The following is a 24,039-nucleotide window of genomic DNA, read 5'->3' as shown; positions in this document are numbered from 1 at the left end:
CTAATGGCATATTTGTAATTAATTAAATCTTCTAATTATTAAATCTCTTTTTCGTTTTTTGTAACTTTCGCTCCTAATTTTCAGCCCTAAAATCTCTAATGCACAACTAATTAAATCTTCTAAATATTAAAATCTCTTTTTTTTGTTTTTTTGTAATTTTTTTATTTTATTTCCAGCATATTTTTTGTATTATTTTATCTCCAGCATATATTTTTTTTTATTTGTTTTCGAATTTTATCACATTTTTAATATTATTTTATCTCCAACATATTTTTTGTATTTTTTTAATTTATTTTCTATCTCAATCTTTTTTGTTGGATTCCCAAAAACTTCCAACACTTTCAACTTCTCTCTCCCACTTCAACACGTTTACGTTTTCTCTTCATATTTATATCCGACCTCTCAACTTCTCAACCCATTCATATTTAGCTATTTTTCAAAAAGAAACCAGAAGATACGGTAAGGATTCTCCCTTTCAACTTTTTTTCACTCCCTCTGTACATTTTATTTGCATCTGTGTTTTTCTCATTTTCAGCACAGACTTTCCTTTTCATAATGCTTCAATCGGTGGATTCACAAATAATAAATGAAACAGGGTGAGAAGCATCGTAAAATTAAGAATTTTAAGCTGCATGATAGATAAAGATTGTGGCTATAATGCAATTTTCGGAAGTTTCTCAGTCAGGTAGGAGTTTTTTCTCAATGATTACAGATTGACCCCGTTGTGGCTATGATGCAATTTCCGGAAGTTTCGTAAACTGGCAGGAGTTTCTTCAATAATGAATATAAAAAACATATGAATAATGTATTGCTTTCTATTTACATTGGCAAATAATAGGAAATCAGTTGTTGACGACCCTATCATGGAAATCCACTGCTATTATCAAGCAAGGTATAATAGTTTTTAACTTTATTGTTGTTAATCTTCAGTTTCCTTGCAGTTAGATATAAAACTTGCTATCTTGGCTTTATCTGAGGTGAACATAATGGATGTGCTTTAGTATTTCAAATCATAAGTTTGGTAAGAACTATAATGTCTCTTGATTGTGGTTATTAAGTATCTAAGTGTATTACTATGTATATCATGTATGCAGTTGTATAAACACTCAATGCAATACATTGTGATGATAGTCAATTGGTGTAAGTGATGCAGTACTGACTTCAAAACTTTTTTGTGTTTCATAATAGTTTCTATCGTTGGACTTGCAATCATGGCATTTTTGTTCCTGCAATCATTGGTTTTATGTGCTTCTGTGAAACTCTTATCTTCTTAGTGTAGTCACATTTTCCACGTCTTATTTTACTATGTGTGAATCGTTTCAGTTCTAAGCGTCGATGCAATCGATATGTCGGGGAAGCATGAAGTTGATCTTGACACAAATATATGGAAGGTTAGGAGAATGGCTTAGTTACGATGCAAGATGCAGAGATAGCCTTTTCCGATGATATATTGTCGATAAAATTTGCTTATATTTTATTTTTTGTTTTGTGTAGTAAGTACTTAGTTTACTATGTTCCACTGATGAATTATTAATGAATGACTGTAATAAAAAAATTCATCATACGAATACATCAAATGTTTGTGCATATACTTACAACATCAAAACATGCAATTACTAGTTTGATAGAAAAAATAGGATTTGATAATAAAAATGGTAAAATGGTGGTACGGTGGTACGGGCGTTCGTACATGCCTTGAGCGCCCACCTTGGGCGTTCCAACATGTTTTTGCGAAATTGGTTCCGTAATCGACCTACCCAATGCATATTACACATAAAAGAGTCGAAATTACCTCAAAAAATCGAAGCCCAACCCTTCTTCAAGCTTGATTTCGAATTTTCGATTTTTTTTTTTTTTGCTATTTGCAGTTTGGGGGGGGGGGGGGGGGGGTGGAGGAGGGGGTTAGGTTTTTTTGGGAGGTTTTGGGGTTTTAAAGAAATAAAGTGATTTTTGTTATGAACCATAAATAGGAATTTTCAAACGGTAAAAAACATTTCATTTTTTCAAATGTGGGAACATTTATCAAATCTAATTGAACGAAGAAATGTTCTGAATCTATTTTATCCGACATCATGTTTACAAAACTACAACTTCATTCTTCTTATTAGTTATATATTTGTCTACAAAACTACAACTTATCATGTTTATTCATTTTTCAAGTTCCATATAATTTTTTTTTCTTTTTATCGGTTACTTTTTATTTTCATCTTCTTACAAGAATAGTTAAATACATTGACCCGAGTAGTTGAAAACATGAACATAAATCAATTATTGTTCATGCATGTTGCACTAATACAATTTGTTTTTCATGAATATGATTCCGATCGTTTTTTTTTTCCTTTTTCCCCCAAGATCTGTACACTTTGTTTTACGCCTGAACTTTTATTTGCAAATGTTTCTGATATGCCTAATTGGGCCAACCCAACGGGCCCACAATTTCTTTATCTATTGGGCTACGAGCCCAATATCGAAAACTAATATCACCGAGGCCCAAACACCTTCAAGTAAGGCTTGGGCCCAACAAAGCAAACCCAACCCAATAAACGACATATAAATAGAGGTTTTACTCATTTTATTAAGGTGCGTCCTATTAACTGAGTAATACTATCAACTGTATTCTCGGGACTATTTCCACTATCAGCACGTCTGACTTGGGCGTCGGAGGGGTTTCCGCCGGATCAACCCCCGGCGTAGTTCACGTGTGCTCATTTCGCAGGTACCTCAGGATCATCAAGTTGTCAAGCTACTGATCCGCTTTGCTCTCCCAGTTCATTTTCTACACCACCCTAGGTGAGCTATATTTTAGCATCATCATTTTGGCGCCGTCTGTGGGAACGATGCAAACCAGATCACGTAGCCAACAAGATCCTCCTGAGGCGTCTGCTCGGAGAGAAAATGACACAGCTAACGACCTCCCACCTTGTGGAGGCTCTGGCTTGCCACCTCCTCCACATCCCATGGATCCGCCTCGCGAGGTTCAGGTGATCCCCCCTCGGGACCCACCACTCGCCGATCCACCACTCCCTGCTCCTCGAATGGTTCAAATAACCGAGGATGCGCTTCAACGCATGATAGAAGAAGCTTCAACTCGCGCTGCCACAGAGGCTGTGACCCAATATATCGCCACGATGGGAGCAAATGCTCCCAACGCGATACCACCACGTGCTCCACATGTGGAGCCACCTATGGCACCACCGCCATCGACTCCCTGGGGGCTTACATCTGCCCCCAAAATATTTCGCTCGCCAAGGGTTATCAACTCCCTGGGGGTATACAGTGCCCCCAAAACATTTCGCTCGCCAAGGGTTATCGACTCCCTGGGGGTATACAGTGCACCCAAAACATTTCGCTCGCCAAGGGTTATCGACTCCCTGGGGGCTCACATCTGCCCCCAAAATATTTCGCTCGCCAAGGGTTATCGACTCCCTGGGGGCTTACATCGCCCCCAAAATATTTCGTTCGCCAAGGGTTATCGACTCCCTAGGGGCTTACATCTGCCCCTAAAATATTTCGTTCGCCAAGGGTTATCGACTCCCTGTGGGTTCACAGTGCTCCCAAAACATTTCATTCGCCATGGGTCATCGACTCTCTGGGGGTCTACTTCCGCCCCCCTCGAACGGTTCAAATAACCGAAGAGGACCTTCAACATATGATCGCCGAACCTTCAACAAGATCAACTTCTACTTGCTCATCTAACGGTTCAGATAACCGATAAGGACCTTCAGCGTATAATCGCGGAAGCTTCAACTTGTGCTACCACTGAAGTAGTGGCACCATACATCGTCATAGCAGGAGCCAACGCTCCTCCTCGTGAGGCCCCACTGGGTCCTCAACATGATCAATTTCTACTTACTTCTCGAACGGTTCAGATAACCGAAGAAGACCTTCAGCGTATGATCACGGAAGATTCAACTCGTGTTGCCACTGAATCAGTGGCACCATATATCGCCAAGGTTGGGCATCTCACCCCAGTGGTTCGTGATCGCTTCATCCTAAATGGGGGGCTATCCCATCCTAAAGTTGGGTATCTCATCTCAAGGGTGGTACATCCACTTACCTTTCAACCCCAAGGGGTTTCACATCCCATCAAGTGTTTCACGTCCCTACTTCAAAAAACAGAAAAAAAAGTCTGACGCGCACGCGCGAACCAATGGCACAACCGTGCACATCCACCTCAGACCATAGGTCTCGAGCGTCTCATCCTACAATGGGCAGTTATCCCCATCCTAAGGTTGGGCATCACCCTTACCTTTCAACCCCAAGTGGGTTCACACCACATCTCAAGAGACGAGTATAATCTCCCTACTCAAAAAATAGAACACCCCCAAGGGGGCGCACATCCCATCTCAAGGAACGAGGATAATCTCCTTACTCAAAAAATAGAACATCCCCAAGAGGTGCACATCCCATCTCAAGGAACGAGGATAATCTCCCTACTCAAAAAATAGAACATCCCCAAGGGGGTTCACATCGCATCGCAAGAGACGAGGATAATCTTCCTACTCAAAAAATAGAACATCCCCAATGGGGTGAATATCAACCACCAAAAAAAAAAAAAAAAAAAAAAAAGAAGATGAAAAAATAGAAGAAAAAAAAAGAAGATGAAAAAAGAGAAGAAGAAAAAAGAAGAAGATGAAAAAATAGAAGAAGAAAAAAAAAGAAGAAAAAAAGAAGAAAAAAGATAGAAGAAAAAACAAGAAGACGAAAAAAGAGAAGAAGAAAAAAGAGAATAAAAGAAGAAGAAACAAAAGAAGAAGGAAGAAGATGAAAAACAGAAGAAGAAAGAAAAAATAAGAAGAAAAAGGGGAGCTGCAGCCGAGCCGCGCGCGCGAGCCGAGCCAAGCCCCGCGCGCGCGGCTTTATTCAAAAAAAAAAAAAAACAGGAGGCGCGCGTGCACAGCACGCGCGCGTGGCGTACACGCGCCAGATGCGCGCGCGTGCACTGCACGCGCGCCGAAAAAAAAAAAAAAAAAAGACATGGAGGCGCGCGTGCACAGCACGCGCGCCAGCAGTAAAAAAAAAAAAAAAAAAAAAAAATCTCACACGCTCGCGCGCCTCCCCATGCACGCGCGCGCGCCTCCCAAGGCCACCTTGGAGCGCGCGCTCCCACCTAATTGGGCACAACTTTTGCTACTCTCCACCAAATTGCGCGTAGATTTCACCTCGCTTCACCAAATCGCGCGAGAATTTCAACGCGCTCCACCAAATCGCGCGAACTCTTCAACGCGCCTACCAAATCGCGCTCGCTATCAAACGGATAAATAAAAAAAAAAATTCTCCATGCCATGCCAACGATTAACGCAAGACTACAGCACAGATCTACTCTCAATACGATCCGGTACTCCTTTCTACTTGGCTCCCACATCGTCTCGAGAGTGGAGGGCTTGCGAGACAACTCCCACGAGGAGCAAACTCGTTCAGTACTACCACCCGCAACGAGACAACTCCCACGAGGAGCCAACTCCCTCGGGTCTACGAAACCATAGCGAGATAACTCCCACGAGGAGACCACTCGCTCTGACCTATAATCCGTTGCGAGGTAACTCCCACGAGGAGCCAACTCCCTCGGGTCTCAAAACCACAGCGAGATAACTCCCACGAGGAGACCACTCGCTCCGTCCTATAACCCGTTGCGAGGTAACTCCCACGAGGAGCCAACTCCCTCGGGTCTCAAAACCACAGCGAGATAACTCCCACGAGGAGACCACTCGCTCCGTCCTATAACCCGTTGCGAGGTAACTCCCACGAGGAGCCAACTCCCTCGGGTCTCAAAACCACAGCGAGATAACTCCCACGAGGAGACTATTCGCTACGTCCTATATCCCGTTGCGGGACAACTCCCACAAGGAGCTAACCCCCTATAGTCTCAAAACCACAGCGAGATAACTCCCACGTGCAACCACCTCACTCGATAAATATTACTCACCGCGAGACAACTCCCATGAGGAGACAACTCGCCCGAAATTCACTATATAATCACAAGCTCAAGTTAGCACGATTACAACCCTAGAAGCATTTAGAGACATTATGAGAATCTATATAGCCTGGCCAGCTTGATTACTCAAATTTATCTACTTGTTTTCGATGGGTCCTTCATTAAAACGTGGCCACGGTCCAAACATACTTAAGACCCACCAGGTCTATCAAGGGGCACGACCCCCATAAAAAAAAAAAAAAAAAAAAAAATCTTGAGAGTCTGATCCCCTCCTCAAGTACATCACGCACAAGGCTATATGTAAACACATATAAGCAACGCGTCAAAACATTGACAATGTCGAAAAATAACAACTCCCACGAGGAGAATACTAGCTCTGTGCTACTACATTATCGTGAGACAACATCCACGAAGACGTAACTCGATCAACTTGATTACCCCATAGACAACTCCCACGAGGAGATTACTTGATCCGTGCTACTACATTATCGCGAGACAACTCCCACGAGGAGATAACTCGATCAACACTATTACCCCGCGACAAGACAACTCCCACGAGGAGATAATTCGCTACTACATCGTCGCGGGACAAAACCGACGACTCAATTAACTTACATCGCGACAACCTTGTCGCGCTATGCACCAACGCGCATTCACGCCCCTCCGACATATGTTCCAACGCGTTTTCGCATACCATTAGGCCATACACCAACGATCGACTTCTACAACTTTTACTCTCGACACGATTTGAGATCCATTACAACATGGCCCCCACATCGACTCGAGAGTGGGGGGCTTAATGATATGCCTAATTGGGCCAACCCAACGGGCCTACAATTTCTTTACCTACTGGGCTACGAGCCCAATATCGAAGACTAATATCACCGAGGCCCAAACACCTTCAAGTAAGGCTTGGGCCCAACAAAGCAAACCCAACCCAATAAACGACATATAAATAGAGGTTTTACTCATTTTATTAAGGTACGTCCTATTAACTGAGTAATACTATCAACTGTATTCTCGGGACTATTTCCACTATCAGCACGTCTGACTTGAGCGTCGGAGGGGTTTCCGCCGGATCAACCCCCGGCGTAGTTCACGTGTGCTCATTTCGCAGGTACCTCAGGATCATCAAGTTGTCAAGCTACTGATCCGGTTTGCTCTCCCAGTTCATTTTCTACACCACCCTAGGTGAGCTATATTTTAGCATCATCAGTTTCCAAATTAAGTTATTCATATCTCTCTATATGCAAGGTCGAGAAACATTTTTAAATCATATATGATCTCTCTATATGCAAGGTCGAGAAACATTTTTAAATCATATATGATACAACATGTTAGGCTATGTGTTTGTGATAATATACATTACAACATGCAAAAAAAAGTATTATATTATTCTTTCAATTGAATGCATCCGGTTAGTCTTTCTGGAGGGAGATTTGTTTTCTTATTTGCGTTGTGTAGTACAAACAATGGAAGATTTTGGGATTTCCTGCTAGGAGTGAATAGAAGGTGGCTGCACTTGAGAGTTTATACGGCGAATGATCTCACTTAAACTCATCACCCCGACATCATAAATAACCTTGCAACAGTTAACGCAGGTGAATTACTGAACATAGATCTGATCAGCATTCGGCAAAAACCATAACTATTCAAATGATAACATACCTAATTCATCTGAATTCGACATCCTTAAATCCAAAACAAGGAAGCGTTTTAACTGGAGCAAGAGTAAAAGTGTAAAACCCAAAACATCCCTCAAGTCCAATCCCCTCCCTCATTACTTCCCAACTTCAACTATAATAACGATTATGCTCGATTTCAATTTAAGATACAAAAATATTAAATACTAATGGAGTTTACCTCGATTATTATTCTAACCCCAAAATGTGCCAAAAAGACGAGAGTAAAAAAATTCAGCAAAACTTTGCCTGAAACAATAGATATAAAAATGTTTTGATTGTAGCAACAATATGCGTTTAGTTTATTCCAAATTCTGCAATACATTCAGAGTTTCCGAGAGTAGATGAACAGAACATTCAATCATATTATTTGACAATGTTAAAAGATTTGGTGAGTAGAAAATCATATAACTTGGTGCCACAAATCAGCTATCTTTTGAAAAGAACGCATTGACTTGTTGTATAACCAATAAGGTAGTCTTGACAAACTCGAAGGAGGGAAAGAAGTGGGAGAATTGAGAAAGATGCTGCAAGCAAAATAAAGACAGAAAATATGACTTGAATACCATTGAAGAAACGCGCTGCAAAATCAATGCACCTCTAATGTGTTCTCATAAAGCAGTACATTCCAGTAGATAAGCCCACGAGATAAACGAAAAGGAATTCGAATTAAAGCTCATGCAATAAACGATTTTGAAGTCATAACTTGGTCAATAAGGTGACAAACATGTCAAAGCTAAACAAAAAGTTTGTTCTAAACAACTTTCCGAATATTATATTCAAATTCAAAACACAAACAAATTAGATAATAATTGCTGATTATTCTTCTTCTGACCACCTGCAAAAACCACAAAATCCAATAAGTAATTCAGACAAAGGAATATACTGGCAGATGAAGGGGTAAACATGAAATAGAAAGCTCAAGTTTTTAAATGAAAACCAAAGGCGGAAGGGGAAGATAGAAAAAAGCTGGAGAAATGAGATGGGTGAGCTGACTTGGTCCGACGGGAGCTGAAGCCACCGGCATACTGCTTCACGAATTCATCATATGTGAGGTCTGAAAACTGGTTCAAGCCAACTCGGTATGCTAGCCCCTTTTCATTCTCTTCTAGAATATAAGAGCATTGAGTCTCGAAAATGCATCTTCGCAATGCTTCTTCGCGCTTAGACACGTAAACCTTGCCAAACATTTTGGCCCAACGATTGAATAAATTCGTTTGCAATTCCATTTTTTTATTGAAAACGCTTTTCACCTCCTATTAAAATAAAAATATCAAAATAATCAAAATAAATAAAGCCTTGGAAAAAAATAATGACTTATAAAAAAAAAATTAACCTTGTAGTGCGAAACCATTGATTTGGCTGCCATGATACAGAGAGCCGATAACTTCTTCGAAGATCCTGGCAATATTGAAAAGGGCAAAATATATAATAGGCATATATCAAGCAAAAATTAATTTTTGCAACATTCAGAAATCATGAGCAAGTGGCTGCATATAGATAGATTCAACATTGAGATTTGAGACACTATTAGGGTTGTAAATCGGACAATTGGCGCAAAATATGTTTCCGATAGTAATATAGTATCAGAGGAATCGATTCGGAGGGAGGTAGGAAAAGGAAAAGGAAAAGAGTAGCAAACGCAGTAGTAAGAGTAACACATACCGGCGTCGACTCCAGCTCCGCCCTGATTCCGCCTCTTCTGTTGGACTTGGATCGCTGGATGAATGAACAAGGGAGGACTATTTTGGGGTTTTCGTTTTTTGTTTTTTTTTTTTGGGGCCAAATTTCACGAGTTAAATGCAAAAAACCCCGTGTAATTCCTAAAGGCCAAAAAACCCCCCGGGAAAAAATAAGTCACCAAAACCCCCCTAACAAGTGTTCAATCAAGCACAATCGACCCTTTTTTTATTTTTGTCCGTTGACCGCTCGCGAAAAAACAAAAAAGCCCTCCAGATAAATATGTCCAACCTCTAGAAATTTATGACTGAAATAAAATTTTCAAAATTTTCAATTCAGTTCCTAAGACATTCAATTTAGCCCTCTTCCCCAATTGAAAAAAAATTACAGCAACGCACGCTTCGATTTTAATTTCTCAGCTCACAGCTCACATAGACACGCCTCACCCACTCAACTCTCACTCAGAAGCGGCTGCAGCGGCAGCAGAACGATTTTGAGAGGATTTTGCGACGGGCTTTGCTATTCGTCGGAGAAGTGGTGGAGCTCGCCGGACCTCGAATTGGCGGCGACTTTGGAGAAGATCTAAACTCGCGACGGCGGCGGCGGCGGTCGCTGGGCAACGTCGGAGAAGAAGATGGCAATGTCGGAAAAGAAGATGGCGTGAGTTTGACGGGAGGAAGAAATTCCAATTTTTCTTCTTCTTTTTTTTGTTTTGTTATTTTTTAATTTATTTATATATATATATATATATATATATATATATATATATATATATATACTAGTATTAGGCACCGCGCAAGGCGCGGTGGCAATGCCCAGTACATGCATAAAGTAAAAAAGAATACCAATGCATTTACACATAATCTAAATTAATCTTTGTGCACCAGAATCACTCGAACAAAAATCACAAGGGAAAATCGAACAAAAATCACAAGGGAATATCCAACGCAACAGTAGAAGCACAAAATATTACAAGGGAAAATCACAACAATCGGCAAGGACGAAATTTGCAGCAATGGACAAAACTTAGGTGGGGAGGAACGCGGAAGACTGAATAAACAAATTGAAGAACCAGAAGATCTGAAAGAAATATGTTATTTAAGCGTGTCATAGGCAAAGGCAGACACAGATGAAAGTTTAGCCTGCTGAACGAAAAATTGTGCACTAAAACCGAAAGCTGACAAGACCTACACATAAACTGCAATTTTAGCATGTTACAGAGAAATAAAACTAAAAACGAGAAGGAAAGAAGGAAGAAGGAAGCAAGATATAATTTCCAAAGAAAGTGAAGAAAGCTATCACCAATAGGAACCTGCCTAAGATTGTTAATAAACCAGCAAATGAACCTAAATGGGAAAAATCCCTTCAAAACACATGGAAAAGTTCAGGAAAAAGTGACAAGCAATGTTTTATTAAGTACCATATTTTAACTCCACCAGAAACACTCTGTGTTCTTCGAAACTCTAGAATAACTGGCCTCATTTATTCAGAGTCCAAAATATCAGACGTACTAAAATTGAATAAGGTACTCAAACAAGCTGCAGTTAATTAAAAAAAAAAAGAATATATAGAAAATTTGGTAAGGCTCATAAACCAGAAGAACTCAAATTAAACAAGTAGTAAAAGAAGCTGTAATGGAGAAGATACGTCCACAACCATGAACATACGAACATAATTTCTCTACGACATTTGTATATGCTGAAGAACTAAAACACCATCAGAAAAGAAAACGGAGAAGGAAATATTAAGCATATAGTAACTTTCGACAAATCACAAATCACGAGACCGGAATTTATTAAGTAAAAATAAATTTTCCAATTTGTAGTTTGGCATCTTAGTTGTCCTCGTTGTTGTTCTTTCCTGTGAGTTCTTTTTCATTTTAAATAAAATTTCACAAAAAAAATTCAAAAATGGCCAGTGGCCACAGTTGATCCTTTACAGGTTTGGCAACATTCGAAGTCGCATCAAGTCCTTCAAGCACCAAACATAACTCAATAAATAACATATACAAAACAAAATTATGCCTTTTTTCATCATAATACAACAAGTTCGAACACAGTTCGATTAATTACCTGTCGATATCAACAATTGTTGACCCAAACAGTGTCGAGTTGGCCCGCTAGATTGATCTTTCCAAGACAGTCAACATGCACTATAGTGTATCACTAAACATCGAAGTTCCTAAAGAACCTCGTTTTGTCATCTTCGATCATGCCGCCCTCTTTAACTTCGCTGGGGAACACCATAAGCAAGCTAGAAAGCCTAAACAATTGATAGCAGACAATCAATACCAGAATCCATGTGCATATATCGAAAAACCAAATAATAACCCATCAAAATTAATACGGTATAAATATCAGTGAAGAAAAAAAAGAGATTACAGAGCAAACAAACGGTGGAGTTGCCTCCCCCTAAGAGAATATGTATATTACACGACCACTCTTTTTGTTCGCCGCCGTCCTCCAAATCCAGAGGAATCTCAGATGAAAGAAACGTCGTAACATCGCAGTGTTGGATTCGTTGCATATTAAGCAAGACTAAAGTTATAAAAATAATCAGGTTCATCATTAAATATTTACACTTACATTCTCCTCAAATATAACAATTCCAAAGAGTCAAGGGATTTTCCAACAAATAACCCAATATTTTCACTTAATACATTAGGCCACCTTTGCAGAACAAAGGAAATTGTTCAATTTATAAAAAAACTTGGAAGAACCACGCAATAAGAAAAACGAGCAAATCAAAGCATTAAAATTACAGGAAATAATACACCATTGAAGCAGAAATGCATTTAGTAATTAACAAAAGTTGTAATAATAAACTCGTTCTGCGTTTATCACCACCCATATAAATTGGTGCGGGATGGTTGAATGTGGGCGGGGTCGGGTGTGTGTGGATTGTCCCGACCTACACCCTTTGGTTTTCTAGATTGTAGAACAGTTGGGGAAATTTAATTCGTAAAAAATGCGGGTCACGTACGCATCGGGTTGGGTAAAATCGGTTTTATGTTCATCCATAGGCGAAGTGTAGTTAAACCTAAAGTCATATATCAGTGTTCTAAAAATCGGCCAAGGCGGCCGATTAATCGGTCTTTGAAGCGGAGGCGGTTCCAAACCTTTACGATTTTGGTGTAAAGGTTTGATAAATGGGATTTTGGTCTGTGAGGCGGGTAGAGAAGGTCTGAGGCGGTCAAACCTTGGAGGCGGGTCAAACTTTAGTGCTAAAAATCGGTTTTCTTTTTAAATCCAAAATAAAAGTTGGGCTTTAAATTAAAAAAAATAAGTTTATGCTTTATTTTGTTTATGTTAATTGTTATTGTTATAGAACCTAATGATGTATACTGGTAATGTTGAAGAATAAATTAAAATTGAAAAAAATTGTGTTTTATTTATACTAGTACTTCACCCGTGCGTTGCACGGGAAATTCATCATAAAAGTAAATATTTAATTTTAAAAAGTTCTCAGAATAGTAAGATCAATGTGCAATACAAAGTTCAAAAAAAATTATTTCATGTAGATAACAAATTCAGCCAAAATAAGTGAAAAAAACTAAATATCGAAGGTTTAATTTCCGTATACAAAAGGCGAGTACATCGTTACCATTACCGTTACCATTACTATTACCATTACCATTATCATTACCAATACCAATACCAACACCAATACCAACACCGTTACCGTTACCATTACCATTACCATTATCATTGCTATTATCATTACGATGCCAATACTGATATAGATACCGATACTCATACCAATACCAATCATTACCATTACAACTACCGTCACCATTATCATTATCATTACCTACCATTGTTAATAGGCTTAATTCCACTTTGCACCCTTGAAATATACCATTTTGGCACTTTGCACCCTCGAAATAAATTAATAGCACTTTGCACCCTCGAAATACAATAAATCATTCACAATGCACCCTCAATTGAATAATAAAGGCAATTTTATTTTTCATTGGTGTTTTTCTTTTTGGGGTACAAAATAAAAAAAATTGTTGTTTTCTTGAACCTCAAACCTAATTTCGAGCGGACAAAGCGCGAAAAAATAAAAATTACACCGGATTATTTAAAAAAAACTACATTATCTTACAAAAGAAAAATAAAAAAAATAATCTTTTATCACTAAATTATTCGATTGTGGATCTTTTATGTCACTGTTTGTAAAATATTAGGTGAAAATATTTGGAAGAAAAAATAATTTTCAGATAACTTGATAACGTAATAGCTGAATGATTTTTTTTCGTAAAATATTTTATTTTGATAAAACAATATAATTTTTAAATATGTTGATGGAATGTATTTTTATTTTTGAACTTTATAGTTTCAAAATGATTGATGAATAAAAAAAAATATTTGACATTTGGCATCCTAAAAAAATATCAGTACAAATATTAAATTTATATTTTTTAGCTTTAAAAAATCATTTGGGGTGCATTATGCATGATTTAGGCTTAATTCCACTTTGCACCCTTGAAATATACCATTTTGGCACTTTGCACCCTCGAAATAAATTAATAGCACTTTGCACCCTCGAAATACAATAAATCATTCACAATGCACCCTCAATTGAATAATAAAGGCAATTTTATTTTTCATTGGTGTTTTTCTTTTTGGGGTACAAAATAAAAAAAATTGTTGTTTTCTTGAACCTCAAACCTAATTTCGAGCGGACAAAGTGCGAAAAAATAAAAATTACACCGGATTATTTAAAAAAAACTACATTATCTTACAAAAGAAAAATAAAAAAAATAATCTTTTATCACTAAATTATTCGATTGTGGATCTTTTATGTCACTGTTTGTAAAATATTAGGTGAAAATATTTGGAAGAAAAAATAATTTTCAGATAACTTGATAACGTAATAGCTGAATGATTTTTTTTCGTAAAATATTTTATTTTGATAAAACAATATAATTTTTAAATATGTTGATGGAATGTATTTTTATTTTTGAACTTTATAGTTTCAAAATGATTGATGAATAAAAAAAAATATTTGACATTTGGCATCCTAAAAAAATATCAGTACAAATATTAAATTTATATTTTTTAGCTTTAAAAAATCATTTGGGGTGCATTATGCATGATTTATTGTATTTCGAGGGTGCAAAGTGCTATTAATTTATTTCGAGGGTGCAAAGTGCCAAAATGGTATATTTCAAGGGTGCAAAGTGGAATTAAGCCCATGATTTATTGTATTTCGAGGGTGCAAAGTGCTATTAATTTATTTCGAGGGTGCAAAGTGCCAAAATGGTATATTTCAAGGGTGCAAAGTGGAATTAAGCCATTGTTAATACTAATACTAATATAGTAATATTAATACCAATCTGATAATAATACTATTATTATTAGTAATCCTAATGCTATTCTTAATCATAACGTTAACGCTAATCCTAACCATAATCCTAATCTTAGTACTACACCCAATCATTATTCTAATCAAAATTATAATCATAATCCTAATACTAATATTAATGTTAATCTTAATTTTAATTATAATTCTAATCCTAATAATAATACGAATCATAATTCTAATCCTTATAGAAATGCAAATATGCTATTGCTAACACTAATTTTAATACTATTCTTAATATGCTAATGCTAATGATAATGTTAATCCTAATTCTAATCATAATTCTAATTATAGTGCTAGTAATATTAATAGTCAAAATGCTAATATATCGCAATACTAATATTCATACTAATATGCTAATAATAATACTAATGCTCATCATAATACTAAACTAATACTTATATGCTAATGCTAATGCTAATCATAATATACTAATGCTAATGATAATCATAATTCTAATTCTACTGCTATTGCTAGTACTGATATTAGTCATAAACTAATGCTACTAATCCTAGTCCTAGTGCTAGTGCTAATATTAATCATAATCATAATCTTACGCATAATCATAATGTTAATTCAAATGTTAATGCTAATGCTAATGCTAATTTTAATTATAATTCTAATGCCAGTGCTAATTGTAATAATAATAATTATAATCTTAATCCTAAAATAATAATAATCATAATCGTAATTCAATCCAAATCCTAGTAGAAATAATCATAATACTTACTAATACAAATATTAATACTAATGTTAATACTCATGGCCGTTCCTGAGAATTCAGGGGCCCTAGGCGAGATTTAAAAAATAAATAGTATAGTCATATTAAAACTAATACTAATACTAATACTAAACTAATACTAATATACTAATCCTAATATATTAATACTAATCCTAATATATTAACGCGAATTCTAATGTTATTATTAATATTAATGCTACTCCTAATTATAATACTAATGTTAATACCAATCTTAATGCTAATGCTAATACGAAACTAATCTTAATCCTAAGACTAAACATAATCCTAATATTAATACTAATTTTAATCCTTATCATAATCATAATCCTAACACTAATTCCAAAATGGTAATGCTAATATTGATGATAATATTGATGTTGATGCTAATGCTAATGCTAATGTTAATACTAATGGTAATGCAAATGATAATCTTAATACTCATGTGAATGTTAATACTAATATTAAAATTAATCGTAACATTAAATAAAATCAGACATATTTATTCCATAATTAATTAATATTTCCTTTTAATAGTGCACAAAAAATAATTAGGAGTACAAAAAATCCGTTTACTCCAATTAAAACATATCTCTATGAAGTAATATATGGAAAAGGAATTGATGACATGTTTACTTTATAATTTATTTCCATTATAAATTGCCGTTTATCCATTTTTTTTTCAAATCTAGTAGTTAGTAATATTAACAAAATAGATATTTTATAAATAATTTATCAATATTTAAATGTGTTTAGGTTAGTTAAAATAACTAAAATCGTTGAACACATCTAATTCACTAAACAATTACTTATTGTAAATTTTTCGTTTATCCATTTTTTAAATTATTTGTCCAGTGATAATAACAAACTAGATATTTTAAATGTAATTTTATATATTTGTGGTTTTATGTTATTCAGAGAAATTAATACCGTTCAATGCACATAATTCACCAAACAATAACTTAAAATTTTAGAATAATTATTTCACAATGAAATAAATAAACAATTATTACTTTTCCAGTATGAAATGTCATTTAATCATTTTTAAAAATATTTTATCTGGTTGTGATAACAACATGGGTATTTAGAAAATTATTTACCAAAATTTGAATGGGTTTAATTTTAATTGAGGCAACTAAAATAGTTAAAAACACAAAATTCATCGAACTATAACATACAATAAAAAACATTATTTTCCCATTATAAAATATCGTTTACCATTTTCTTAAATGTTGTTTCTAGTAATGCGAACAGTATAAATATTTTAAAAATTATTTATCCATATTTAAATAAGTTTTAGATTTTGTCAAGACAATGAAAATAGTACTAACACACATATATAATTCACCAAACAATAATTAAAAATGTTACCCAGTTTTTACTTTTCTATCTAGTTGCAATAAGAAAAAAGTAATATTCTAAAACTACTTATCCCAATTTAAGTGAAATTAGGTTTATCAAAACAATTAAAATAGTACTACACATAGTTCACTAAACACAATTAAAAAGTAAAATTATTTGACAATTTTGATATATATATATATATATATATATATATATATATATATATATATATATATATATATATATATATATATATATATATTTTACCCAATTTTGAAATATTGTATTATTGTTTATGGTTTAGCGGAAAAAAGTTAAAAAAAATCATGTCGCAACTTGTATATTAGGATAATTCATTAGATAATCGAAATTATATTGCAAGAATACCTATTAGGATGTCAAAGAAAAATATATGAGATAAAGGTATTTGAGGATAAATTGTATGTGTATAAATAAAAAAGGAACTAATAAGTTAAAATTGGAAATGCGTAATTAATGGGATTGTTATTGAATGAATGAAACATAGAGTGTAAAATTTATATTTTTTAAAAAAAACTTATATTTTAAATATTGACCAAATTTGATTGGTTGTTTTCTATTAAGTTAATCCAAAGTAAGTCTTAATTAGATTTAAATTTTTACTCAAAAACAAAAATTTAGACTTAAATTTGAATGAATCAATTGAAATAAATAAATAAACAATGTAGTTATTTGTTTTATATGTATTTATCCGTTTCGAAAACTCAAAATAAAATATTAAAGATTAACCGAAGCTGAATGGTGGTTGTATCCAAATTTAGCAATAGTTTAACTATTTTGAATATTTCGATTGGAACAAATTAATAAATAAATAATTTATTTATTATTTGTTATGAATAAATGGTTAATTATAAATATGTAGATATGTAATTGATTGTCACATTCAGAGGTGAAAGTCGGATCGAATGCATTAGAATTATCCTTTTCGAGAAATTTCCATTTCTGGATGTATGAAAATCAATTGCAATTTCAATTTCAATTTTTAGTATGTAGTTTGTTTCGACGAATATTGATGAAAATAAATTAGTAATATATATATATATATATATATATATATATATATATATATATATATATATATATATATATATATATATATATATATATATATATATATATATATATAGATAGATAGATAGATAAATATATATGGAGGTTTTATATGTGTGCAGGGTGTGCAAATAAGGTAAGACAATTAATCAAATAAATTATTAATATCATTGTTTTTGAATTTTAATATCTAATTTCATGAAAATATAGAAAAACAGGTAAAATACTTTTTTTTAAACAAATCATTGTGAAATCCATTGATATAAATAGTAACCGAGGAAAGAAGTCACCAAGAAAATAAATCTGGTTTAAAATACGGTATATTAGTCTACTTATTGCTACTACTTAAAATATACATGAATACCATAAAATCGTGAAATATTTAGAAAATTAAAAAAAATTAAAAAAAATTAAAGAATGGATTTCCACTTTAATATAAATATGATTCAAAGTCGCTAAACATTTGAACAAACTTTTGAATGGAATTATTTAAAAATAGAAATAAAAATGAATAGTGAATCGAATTTTATATTGAAAATTGATGGGAACCAATAATAAAATGCTACAAAATTATTGAAATAAAATTATATGAAAATAAATAGCATTAACATTGGGAGATGATTAAAATATGATAATAAAACCAAAACTAAAAGAACATAATATACAAAAAGAATAATTCAAACTTATTAAAAAATTGTATAAAGATTTGAATGGATATATTAAAAAAATGAAATAAAATAGAATGGTAATTTAAAATGTCTTTTGAAAGAAATAGAAATAAATAAGTAAATAAAAATGATAAAGCATCGTTGAAATAAAATTGTATAAAAGTTAAAATAATAAAAACGGAAAAAATAACACTAACAAAATATCATCAGCCAACTTTTTTCTTCTTTCATTTCTTGCTTCTGGCGTTGGAGTGAGGTGAAGATGAAGATAATAAAAAGAGAAGCATTTAAATTGAATTTAACTAAATTTAAATTAAATTAATTACTATTAAATTAAATTAAAAAATAAATCTATGTACAATTTCCAATAAAGTTGATATATTTAGAGATTTTATAAATGGTATAGGATATAATTATTAATAAAATAATAAAATATATTTAATTACCTTTACTTTTGGAAATGATGACATGTTTTTTTATGATTTATTTTCACCAATCAATTTGCCACATGGAATGAAATTGAATACATGTCACCAATTGAAATTGACAAATGTCAATCAATTAGGTGTGGAATTCAACTTTTATATATTATATAGATTTTATAAGGAGGTTTATTGCATTATGATCTTATTGTTATTAAATTTTTATTATAGTATTAGGAGATATAAATGATGGATATATAACCTTGTTTAAATATATTTTTATATATGTTTTGAGTACTTATAAAATATCTAAAAATATATTTTAAAAATCGATTTATTTGCGACCGCTGCATCGATTAATCGTGGAGTTTATTGCATTTACTACCCTTGTGAAAATCGTAACTGTGTGATTCCCCCATGTGATAAAAAATTAGTAAATACCCCATTTTTTAATAGTCAAAGGCAAAAATCCATATCAGAGCAGATCGTGTGTCCCAATCAAAACTAAGCAGATCGGGCTGAAATAGCATGTTCACGGGCCTCCACGTGCTCTTTTCATCCAAACTAAGTTATTAACGCCACATCAAACAGCAGACTAAAGTGTAAAAAACTGATTATTTGAGGACCAATTTTGCGGCAGAAAATATTTAAGGACCAAAATTGAAAACAGTGTATAATATAGGTGCCAAAACTGTATATTTCCCTATTCAAGTCACATGTTGCTAAGTTAATGGACGAAAATACAACATTCCAAACAAGATGGACTAAATCTCCCAAAGGTGTACGGAAAACTTTTTTTTAGTTTTTATCCCTCCTTTGCTAAACCTAGAAAACATCTCTCTCTCAAAAGTTGTCGGTTCCCGCACACCATGGCTAACCCCTTCGTTTCCTCGTGCAAGGTCTTTTCATTTAGTCAATTTTTATTCAGATTTATACTATGTGTGTGTATGCTCGCAATTACTGATTGTTTTTTTTTTTTTTCATTTTTTTTGTTGGACTATTTATTTTGTATGGAACTGAAATTTGGATGAGAAGGCGTTGAGTAAGAATGCATGCATTCCGTTGCTAGGGAATACGGCGATGGGATTCAATCATAAAGTTACTAATAGTCGCCTTCCTTTTCTCACTCGCTACGCATCCAAGGCGATGGGATTCAAGGTCTCTAATTTATTGATTTTTATACAGATTCGGAGTTTATATGTGTATGGCAGCAAATGATTTGCTTTTTCCTTTCATTTCTTTTGATCTTTTAATTTTTTTTTAATTTTGGTAAAATTCGAAGGCTTATTGCACTTTGTATCAACGGCCTAAAGAGCTGGTGGAATTGGACAATCAGCTGGTGGAGTTGGGCGTTATACAAAAAGAACTCCACGAGCGTCAAAAGGCGTTGAGTAGGATTGCTTGCAATATGGATGACAAGGTGAATCCATCGATGGGATTTAATCATGAAGTTACTAATAGTCATCTTGATCTTTGCACTCGCGCTCTCTTTGATAGCTGGTGTAAAATACATGGAAAAGGATATTCTTCTGATGAAGAAAAGGAGTACAGATTTAATATATTTAAAGAACGCTGCAAACGTATTAATGAGCACAATGCGAGTGGTGATACTACTTACAAAATGGGTCTCAATCTGTTCTCTGATCAAACTCTTGATGAGTTGATGGCCAAATATGGTGCGGGTGGGCCAACTTGGACAAGGTTTGATCTTCCACCAGTCGATGGTACGGAGTTCTCTTACCATTTTATTAATAGGGTTTATATGTTATGTTTATTTGTGATTGGAAAAATCAAAAGCCAAAACCATACCACAGTGGATTTTTGCAATTAAAAATAACAAAAGCAGTTGTGCGATTAACTCTTTATTTAATATTGCCTATGAATCTGAAATTTTGTTTTCACCGACTGTATATTCATTGTGCTTCACAAAATTTTAGGCCCAAAATTGGAAAGTTAATTCAAAAGAAACCATTTAACTATGTTTTGGTTAGGTTTTCAAATTCTTCATACTCATTCCCCAAATTGAAATTATGTTTCTTAAGCTTTTCAATAAAACTCCCAAAAGTTGTTATCTTTTCTTAAAACAAGATTTGATTTGACTGCTATAGCTATAGTATTACCAATTTTATTTCACATTCCTCTTCAAAAAATACATCTTTTCAACACTTTTAGACGTTATTTGACTGATACATTGTAAATTCCTTATCCCAAAACTTCTTTCCCAAAAATAAAATGGAAATATGGTTTCAAAGTGTTTTGTTGAATAATATAATATCTACAATGTCGTTTACTTTGATTTTTTTCCCTACTCTCTTTAGGAGAGGGACGAGTGATCGAAGTCCACTCCGTGGATGAGTGGAAGGACCATTTCCGGAAGGGTGCCGAGTCCAAGAAACTGGTAACTAGTAGTTGCATTCTTATAACCATTTCCGGAAGGGTGTTATTACTTGCTGACTTGAGTTAATTTCCTTTTCTCTTTTTTTTTTTTTTTTGTTTGGATTTGGTTATTGAACATGGGTTGTGATTTTCAATTGCTTGTGTTTTGTTTGTTGTTAATTGATGATTGTATCTTATATCTTGTGTTTGAAAATGCCCTTCTATCTTTGAGCTTAGTCTGTAAGCACTATCCCTCCGTTAAAACCAATTGATGTTCTTCATTTTCAGAAACATATATCAGGAAAGGAGAAAGATTTTGGTGTGCTATTTCAATAAAGAAAGTTTATTTTGCTTCTACTTCAGTAATAAGCATATTGGTCTCATTTTGAATGTTTTGGCCCCAAAAGAGGAATCTTTTTTAAATGATGATGTTGAATCATGAACCTTCCATTGCTTGTGTTTTTTTTGTTTTTTTGGTTCATTTGATCATCACGTCTTCCTTGTTGCGAGTGTAAATGCCATTTTATCACTGAGCTCAGTCAGTAAGCTAATAAGCTCCCTCGATCCCTCCAGTTTGTGATGTTCTTCAGTTTAGAAACATGTATTGGGAAAGGAGAAAGGAGCAAGTTATTATCAGTTTGTCCCATTTTGCATATTTTGGCCCCAAAAAAGGTCTCTTTTTGATGATGATATTGGTTAAACTAGAAAATGGAACAAGGATATTTCCTGATTTTTGGCTAAATCTTCAATGTTTGTGTTTCGAATTAACTATCCATTCTTTTGAGTTTTGACATGGGAAACCAAATCGTTGTGATATATATACATACCAGGTGGTGATAGAGTTTACACCTTCTCTTTCAGAGCCATACCGCTCCCGTTTTGGTCCTCTGTTGGCAGGAATTGCAAAGGAAAGAGCTCATGTTATATTCCTGAGAGTTGGTGTTGATGAGCTTAAGGTTTGTGTCTCTCTGCACTTTTGCTTACTTGGACCTTCTTTCTAGTCCGTCCATTTTTAGATCAGAAAGTTAGAATGTGTAGCTATATTTGCTAATTCTTCTATGCGGAGTGTTGCTGAGGAATTCAAACTTGAGGGTTTGCCTACCTATTTGATCCTAAAACAAGGAAATGAATTGTATAGGAGAGCTGGTTCTCTTGGGTGTGATATGCCCGACGAAATTGACAAACATGCTCATTGAGGCTGTGTCAACATGTATTTATATTTTCTTTCTTACAATCTTTTTTTTTTCTTCTTTTTGATATGATGTAAATATTCCAAGTCTATCTGTATTTTATTTTTCTGCAATTTATTTAAGGGCTACTCTTTTCCGTGTTTTAGCGGACAAGCTTTTTAATGAACCCCATGTAATTATTTTCTTATGAAATAAAATCCCTTCTTTTTTTTTGTCCCAAAAAAGAGAGAATAGGATTCTAATGACGTCCGAAATTTCTCATTTTCAAATTTAGGAGGCAATTTGGAGCGGACTGTCACGGACTTGTTCCCTTAACAAAGAACCGTGCGGCCTTAGCTCCTTAAGTGATGGAAACGAAGAAAGAAGTTAAGAAGATAAGAGAGTTTGTAAGAAAGTACTTTATTGCTTGAGTACTTGTTGGATTTGTTGGATTTCTTGAATGATTACAAATGAGGTCCCTACCTCTATTTATACAAGACCACCTCCTCAATGGACGGTGGAGATCGATATGATCTAACGGTTGGGAGTGAAACAATCCCTTAAATGTCTCTACCTACCACCACCTACCTCTACCTACCAAAAATGGCTCTACCTACCACTATACAATTGGGCCAACTTGGGCCTAACCCTACTTGGGCTAATTCTTGGACTCTTTAATCTCCCCAACTCAAGGGAAATCGGCAAGGGGTTGGGTCAAAACTCGCGGGCCGTGACATCCTCCCCCGCCTAATCCGGCGACGTCCTCGTTGCCTCGAACAAGTGGAGACGATCTCAAAATTTCCACAAGTCTTCCTTCGTCTTCCACGTTGCCTCGTACTTGGGTAATCCATTTGATGAGGCTACAGTAACTCTGCCGGTTGTTTATTCTCCACCTTGTCTTGTTGGCAAACAAGACAAGTCTTCACACATGCATCGACACCGTCCCGCATGTGAGGCCAAAAGTAGGCCGTCTCGAGCAACGCCATTGTCCTCCTTTGGCCCGGATGCCCCGCCCACTTGGTGTCGTGGCATTCCTTTATGAGGTCCTTCCTCAAGCTGCCCCACTTCGGAACGAAGAGTCGCTGCCCCTTCGTGTAGAGTAGGCCGTCCTCTACCCAAAATTTTCTCGTCTTGCCCTCCTTGACGAGTCGAATTAGCTCCTTGGTCATTGGATCATGTTCGAGCCCTTCTCGGATCATGTCGGCCAAGTTCCCCCTTGTCGAGCTAATGGCTGCGAGTTCGGCCTTTCTACTCAAAGCATCGGCCACAACGTTTGCCTTCGATGGTCGGATCTCCCCCATCTCGACCAACTCGGTGGCGTGGTCCACCTCCCTACTACGTGGAAGCTTGTTGGGCAAATTCGGTGGCATCACGTCTTGGCTGCCCTCCAAGGCGGTTTGGATGATCGGTGGCACGTCCTCCTCTTTGTTGATGGGCGGGCTTTCCTTCTTTAAAGTCTCTAAGAATGTCGGCTCGCCCCGTCGAACTCCCTTGGCAACTTGCATGGCCGACAGTTGCCTTGGTTGTGTGCTTTCTTCCTTAGTGGTGCCGTTGATGGCCGGCACCAT

At 35.1% G+C, this 24,039-nt stretch overlaps 2 protein-coding genes and 1 long non-coding RNA gene across 4 annotated transcripts; 1 reads left to right on the top strand and 2 right to left on the bottom strand.

The window, feature by feature from the left end:
- Positions 1-7,335: 7,335 nt before the first annotated feature.
- LOC148765392 (uncharacterized) lies at positions 7,336-7,734 on the bottom strand. Its single transcript, XR_016029853.1, has 2 exons — positions 7,604-7,734; positions 7,336-7,517 (listed from the first exon to the last, which is right to left on the bottom strand). It is a non-coding gene; the product is annotated as an uncharacterized LOC148765392 (long non-coding RNA).
- Positions 7,735-8,266: 532 nt separating this feature from the next.
- LOC105954078 (cysteine protease XCP2) lies at positions 8,267-9,419 on the bottom strand. 2 transcript variants are annotated; one of them, XM_088814212.1, is made up of 4 exons: positions 9,283-9,419; positions 8,954-9,018; positions 8,558-8,873; positions 8,267-8,455 (listed from the first exon to the last, which is right to left on the bottom strand). In XM_088814212.1, the coding sequence occupies exons 2-4, from the start codon at positions 8,984-8,986 to the stop codon at positions 8,403-8,405; spliced, it is 402 nt and encodes a 133-aa protein (XP_088670338.1). In that variant the 5' UTR covers positions 8,987-9,018; positions 9,283-9,419; the 3' UTR covers positions 8,267-8,402. The 2 variants fall into 2 exon arrangements, with proteins under 2 accessions (XP_088670338.1, XP_012833202.1); XM_012977748.2 differs by having other exon boundaries at positions 8,614-8,873.
- Positions 9,420-19,722: 10,303 nt separating this feature from the next.
- On the top strand, positions 19,723-22,303 carry LOC148765391 (uncharacterized). Its single transcript, XM_088812784.1, has 5 exons — positions 19,723-19,825; positions 19,962-20,084; positions 20,209-20,650; positions 21,245-21,324; positions 22,133-22,303. The coding sequence occupies exons 1-5, from the start codon at positions 19,796-19,798 to the stop codon at positions 22,301-22,303; spliced, it is 846 nt and encodes a 281-aa protein (XP_088668910.1). The 5' UTR covers positions 19,723-19,795.
- The last annotated feature ends 1,736 nt before the right edge of the window (positions 22,304-24,039 follow it).

This window comes from Erythranthe guttata, chromosome 14 (assembly GCF_056151865.1).
Source record: "Erythranthe guttata isolate IM_541 chromosome 14, IM_541, whole genome shotgun sequence".
NCBI classification, from domain to species: domain Eukaryota; kingdom Viridiplantae; phylum Streptophyta; class Magnoliopsida; order Lamiales; family Phrymaceae; genus Erythranthe; species Erythranthe guttata.
This window is presented reverse-complemented; position numbering and strand designations above follow the sequence as displayed.